Source organism: Pundamilia nyererei, unplaced genomic scaffold, assembly GCF_000239375.1.
Source record: "Pundamilia nyererei isolate P.nyererei 1_Seehausen unplaced genomic scaffold, PunNye1.0 scaffold00063, whole genome shotgun sequence".
Lineage (NCBI taxonomy): Eukaryota > Metazoa > Chordata > Actinopteri > Cichliformes > Cichlidae > Pundamilia > Pundamilia nyererei.
The window spans coordinates 1,488,378-1,494,443 of NW_005187464.1; the positions used below are offsets into that span (position 1 = coordinate 1,488,378).

The following is a 6,066-nucleotide window of genomic DNA, read 5'->3' on the forward strand; positions in this document are numbered from 1 at the left end:
TATATATATAAAACAAACAGTTCACTGCGGTTATCCTGGGCCTCCAGCAGGTTGGGGTTCCTTTTTCACTTGTGACTTCTGAAGCTTTCAAAACAGACCACTCTTCCACTCTGAGGGAGTTGCCTGGAGACTTGAGGTCACTGAGGCCGTGCCAGCACAACCCTCAGCTGGACTGTCGTGAAATCCCTCGAGCTCCAGAGCATGGGGTGCACACTGCAGGGGTGACAGTTATTTACAGTCACCCTTTGCTTGAGTGAGTTTACTTCAAAGGCTGACACAGGGCCCACTACCTCTTTTCATTTGTACTTTCAAAGGTTGTTACACACACTGTTAAATGAGGTATTTAGAGGGAAAGACTCAAGTGAGCAGCTCTGCTTGGCCAATATGACGGATATTATTTTTCAAAGAGCGTTTCATGCCATCCTTGAGTTTTGGAAGTTATCCACAACCCTTAATTGTGTTCCTCACTCTCACCTTTGTTGGCCACTGGAAGATGTTGTGTAGCTAATCTTGTAGTTCAGCATAGAAGTTTATGGTTTCTTTGTTCACTTCCCCACGGCCTATTAGAGCCCAGTTTTCTGTCAGACTCTTCTTTAACAGTTCTCTGCAGCTGACACTGAGCTATGCCATATCTTGAAGCTGTTTCACCACTTTTGTCTTCTACTGTGTTTGCTGCACTGCTGACTTTGTAAGAAATCCTGTAGTGATGCAACTTGTTTTTTTCTTTTTTCTTTTTTTTTTAAGGTATTGCAGAAAAGTTGATGAGACCTTTACAAATCTACTTCTGGGGCATTTACCTCTGTGAATTTGTGGAGTTTACTCGCTTTCTGTGTCAAAGTGCAAATTCAGTCCATTTTATCTGCTGTTAGCATTTTATATACAGACCTGGATGAAAGAGCCAATGCTCATTTCTTTATGTTGTGGTATAGAAAATATGTGTAGTGATTTATTGAAGCAAGAATACATGGAGAGTCAGTATATAAGGTAAAAAAAAATGAGTGCAATTTTAATAAGTTTGAATTTCAATATTTGCTCTGACCATCTTTATTCTTTGACACAGTCTGAGTCTGAGTCAGGTTTTTTGTAATGTCTTTATGTAGTCTTCAGGAATAGTTCTAGAGGCTTCTTGAAGGACATTCAAAGCTCTTCTTTGGCTGCTCTTTGTTCTGTTCTATCAAATATGATCCCACACTGCATCAGTAATGTTGAGGTCCAGGCTTTGGGGAGACCAATCCATGAGACTCGTGGATTGGTCTCCTTAATAAAAATTTATCAAACACTTTACAGGTGATACTGCATAGCGGATCAGAATCTAGTGGTATTTTTCTATGTTCATAATTCCACAAATTTTGACAAGATCTCCATCACCACTGACTAAAGTGCAACTCCAAACCATGACAGAGCGTCCACTGTGTTTTACAGACAGCTGTGGACACACCGTTCCCTCGCCTTCTGACCTCCTCCATATATCTTGATAATGATTTAAATCAACAATTTGGATTCATCACTCCATCAGTCTAGTTCTTGTGTAATTTGGTATACCTCAGTTTTTCTTTTCTGTTTCTCTTTCCTAATAATGGCTTATTGACAGCCGTCCTTCCACTGAGACCATTTCTGATGAAGCTTCAGTGAACAGTAGATGAGCCAGATGCGTCTCTCAGATCCTCTGTCAGGGCCTTTCTAGACGTTTTTTCCTATTCCTTAAGAACATGACTTTCAGTTGCTGTTCATCTGTTGTAGATAGGTTTTTGGCCTTCCACTCTTTGTTTTTCTTCCACTTGTGCAGTTTACTTAGTTTAGTTAGACATGGTGCATCAGCACGGTCACAGTCCTGTAATGTATTCAGTTCACATCTTCCTTCCTTCCTTTAAAAGGACACAAACAGTCCTCAGATATGTTTTCGTTTGTGAGCCAAGGGCAGGTTGCAAAAAGAGATGACTTTAATAAGCTTGTTAAAGTAGATGAGACAATCCAATAAAAGTCCCACTGAAGGACAAACTAATAAGAAGAGTCAAAACATAAAAGACAAAATAAGGCAGCAGGAAGAGGTGAACATGAGCAAACCACAAGAAGAAATAGCAGCTCTAAAAAAACATGTAATCCAATGAGGACAAAAACACAGAGACTTTTGATATCAGCGACTTTATGCTCATGTTGTTGTGCGACTGCTCTTTAAGAGGTGCTTTCTAAAATTCTCCTCCCTGTCACTTTAACACAAAGTTATATATCTTCAATTTATCGGAGAACTTTTATCCTCATAGCTGCCTTTTTGGGAGACATCGCACTGGATGAAGACGACCTCCGCTTATTCAAAGGAGCTGATGATGCACAGCACGCTGTCCAGAGCAACCACACAAACTCAGGTGTCAAAACAGAGAAAACCCAACTAATATGTTAGGAATTCAAACTGAATGTGCAAATAAGGGGATCATAATCAAAACAAACTCCCCTGAACGTCCTATCTATCTTTTACAGCTAACAGTTCCACTTCCAGTGAAAACAGAAGGAGTGAGAGGGCTGCTGACAGACACAGCCTCCGTCGACAGAGGAGAGCAGCCACCGCCAGACCTGAGCGAGTATGGCCTGATGGTATCATCCCCTACGTGATCAGCGGAAATTTCAGTGGTGAGCTTTGGTGGACAACAATAAGTCTTACATCTGATTTCACCATGATAGGATGGTTGCAGGATATCAAAAAGCAAATGAATTTTAGGTGTAATGCTTAACAGTGCATCCACCTGACAATTCAACCAAAAAGAACTGACAACATACCAGACGGCATAGAGGTTATTTTCTGCAGACTTGCTGGGCCTCGAAATCTTCGGCTTGCCCTGTAGTGTGCATTGGGCACAAAAACATTTAAAAACCACTGCTTTAAGGAGTCTTTGTTGCCATGTGCAGCTTGGACATCCTGAAACTGTCAACGTCTAATTCAGAGTTTCCTTTCAGGCAGTCAGCGAGCCATTTTCCGTCAGGCGATGCGTCACTGGGAGAAACACATTTGTGTAACGTTCACAGAGAGAGCGACTGAAGAAAGCTACATTGTTTTCACTTACAGACCTTGTGGGTAAGTTGGGAGCATGTCAACATTTTTATGATGTCATCAGTTTTTTAACAGAAGTGTTTGTCTCAGCTTATTGGCTTAGAAAAAAAACCCAAAAAGAACCAAAACAAAAATTATTGGAGCTCTTATTCATTTATTTATTTATTTATTTGACCAGATTTATTGTTTCCACTGTTTTCTATTCAGAAACCATAGACTGTATATAAAAGATGGAAAGCTCAGACTGAATATTTTCTTTAAAAGTGGGCATATACCTCTCTTTATAGTTAACCTGTTAAAAACATGGGGGGGAATAAAAGCAGGATGTGGACCTGAATAGTGTCGCTGACCGGCAGGTGTTGCTCCTATGTGGGGAGGAGAGGTGGCGGCCCTCAGGCCATCTCTATAGGAAAAAACTGTGATAAGTTTGGCATCGTTGTGCATGAACTCGGCCACGTGATTGGCTTCTGGCATGAACACACACGTCCGGACCGTGATGAGCATGTAAGCATCATCAGAGACAACATTCAACAAGGTACTCTTACTGCATGCGTGCATTGAGGATGAAGTAAATATGTGGGAATGGATACTGATGCTGCAGATGTTTGTCTCTGCATTTAGTTCTTTGCCTGTTTGTCCATCAAAAGGGCAGGAGTATAACTTCCTGAAGATGGAACCAGGGGAGGTCGACTCACTGGGAGAGGTATACGACTTTGGCAGCATCATGCATTATGCAAGGAATACATTTTCCAGGTTGGCATCTTTTTTTGCTTCATGTTAGTATATTCTCAACAGAAATGTAAGGTTTTTTTCTTTTGTTTTTGTGTTTTTTTCTGAACATTTACACTTTTAGCTTTACCATATTTACATTAACAGGCAATTAAAAACCTTTCTTACGGCAGTTAAATATCTCTTAAATTCATGATTTTCTCTGCCTACCTCCAAACTGCGAACACACTAGCCTGACTAGCCCCACGTGTCATCGTTACCAAGCTTGTTTCTGATTATCTAACAGGGCTATTACCCTGACCTGGTGTTTGTCCCTTGAGTCAGCTCTGCTTAGCATGCCTCACAGGAAACCTCTGGGGGATTTGTCCTGTATTGTTACAGAAGCGATTCCACACTAGTCTCCTTTTTTGTTTCTCTCCCATGCATGTCGTTGCCCCTTTCAGTTTCTCGGTGTTTTGGTTTTTTACCCCCATAACCACATTGCAGGTCTGGGTCATGGAGGCATGCCAAGCTAAAAAAAGGCCCGGCAGTTCAGTCTTTGTCAAACAATTTGGGGTGGAGTGGCCTTTTACTCTGGCATTCAGGAGCGGGCTCCACTAAGCCGGCTGGCACCGGCGAAAGGCCCCATTCAGAGCGCTCTGTTTGCACATGCTTGTCATTCATGGGTGCATCACCATGGGAACTGCAGGGTGGGAGCTCTGAACTCAGTGAAAGATTATCACAATCAATAAATCAATGTCCTGAACAGGAGGTACATCAGAAAAATCATGTAGATTTCATCGATCCTTCAGTTTAAAACCTCTGAAACTCAGATCTTCTTGCACATCAGTAAAAGTTAGAAGTTAGAAGATGTTTTTTTCTCTTCAGGCTGTTGTCACTGGATTCTTTGCTGTGGTTTTTTTGAAACAGAGGCATCTTCTTAGACACAATCTTGCCCCGTTATGATGTCAATGGAGTCAGGCCGTCTATTGGGCAGAGGACCAAGCTCAGTAAAGGAGACATTGCACAGGCCTGCAAACTCTACAAATGCGCAAGTAAGCTACATTTGATGTAGAGAGGCTACTCACCAAACTATATAATGAAATCCCATGTGGCCTTTATACTTTTATTATTCATTAATTTAAAAGTAACTGGTCTAACTGAAGATAAAACTCCTCTACCCTTGTCAAACAAAACAAAGGGTTAACAAAAAAGGTTCAGGAATTCTTGCTTGATATTAAATAGAGCAGAAAACCATGGAACAAAAACCTCCATATTCAGGAGAAATAATAAAAATTTACTCTTGGATAAAATTCTTCTACGATCAAACACAACAACACAAACGGTTTAAGATGCCAAAATTAAATCCCCCGTTCGCTTCATGCTATTTGGACAGCTGTGCCGACTTCAATATCTAATATGAAATCTTGTCAAAATACAGCAACACCAAATGCTGTCAGTTTAAAGAAAGAATAAATAAATATTTCACTGCAGTACATTTCTAAGAAAACAGTCTTGATGCCGTATTTTATCTGCTTTCTTGCAGAGTGTCTTCTGGAGTGCGTCACACTCATTTACCCACATTTCCAGGCAGACGTCTGCTGTTGATCCATTTACTGAGATCAACAGCAGACCTTTGGAGTTCCTGCGTCAATGAATATGTGAAAATTACTCGGCTCACTAATATGTTTCACAGACTCGTGGGCCTCATGTTCTAGCCGAGAATGACGCAGTGAACGATGGTCAGGTTAAGGTTGATCTTTAGACACACAGGAGTGTCGCTCCTCGTCTCTATCGAACCAATTATAGCAGCTGCTACTTGCAAAGCCAACAGACTATCCACGTAGCTGGATAGTCTGGAGAGTAGCTTTTATGTTTTGTTTAGAGACGCTCTTCACACTGATGGTTTCTAACTGCAGGACAGTGCAGACAGCAACTGTGTTGCGTACTGTAACTGCAATCGAGAAATGAAAAGCTGCTCACTCTTTAGGCAATTCCGATATAGGTAAGGCATGTGGTTTAAGACTCCTAAAAACTCTAACACTCCTGGATCCTTTTCATTTCTGTTTTATTTAGTTAGTGGTAGTTTTCAAGTTAAAACAGCAGTTTCAACCTGATGGCAGCATAATGAAAAGTCTCATCTCTACTGTCACAGGTTAAAAGGAAAAGTGCTTTTATTATTATATGCACCATGGACTGTTTCATACAGAAGATGATTAGAGTCACTGGAACAAAAAGTGGGCACATCTTTTTTTTTTCTTTTCCAGAATTCAGACTTTAATCTCAGGAAAAAAAGTCAGAATTCCGACTTTTTT

General features: G+C 40.9%; 1 protein-coding gene across 1 annotated transcript in view; it reads left to right on the forward strand.

Moving 5' to 3' along the window:
- Window positions 1-964: 964 nt before the first annotated feature.
- The window catches only part of LOC102202413 (bone morphogenetic protein 1-like), a 15,781-nt gene continuing 10,679 nt past the window's right edge, over window positions 965-6,066 (forward strand). Inside the window, exons 1-7 of the mRNA XM_005735356.1 lie at window positions 965-971; window positions 2,262-2,363; window positions 2,476-2,625; window positions 2,950-3,067; window positions 3,400-3,578; window positions 3,691-3,796; window positions 4,682-4,806. Coding sequence (XP_005735413.1) covers window positions 965-971; window positions 2,262-2,363; window positions 2,476-2,625; window positions 2,950-3,067; window positions 3,400-3,578; window positions 3,691-3,796; window positions 4,682-4,806 — 787 coding nt within the window. The remainder of the gene's footprint in view (window positions 972-2,261; window positions 2,364-2,475; window positions 2,626-2,949; window positions 3,068-3,399; window positions 3,579-3,690; window positions 3,797-4,681; window positions 4,807-6,066) is intronic.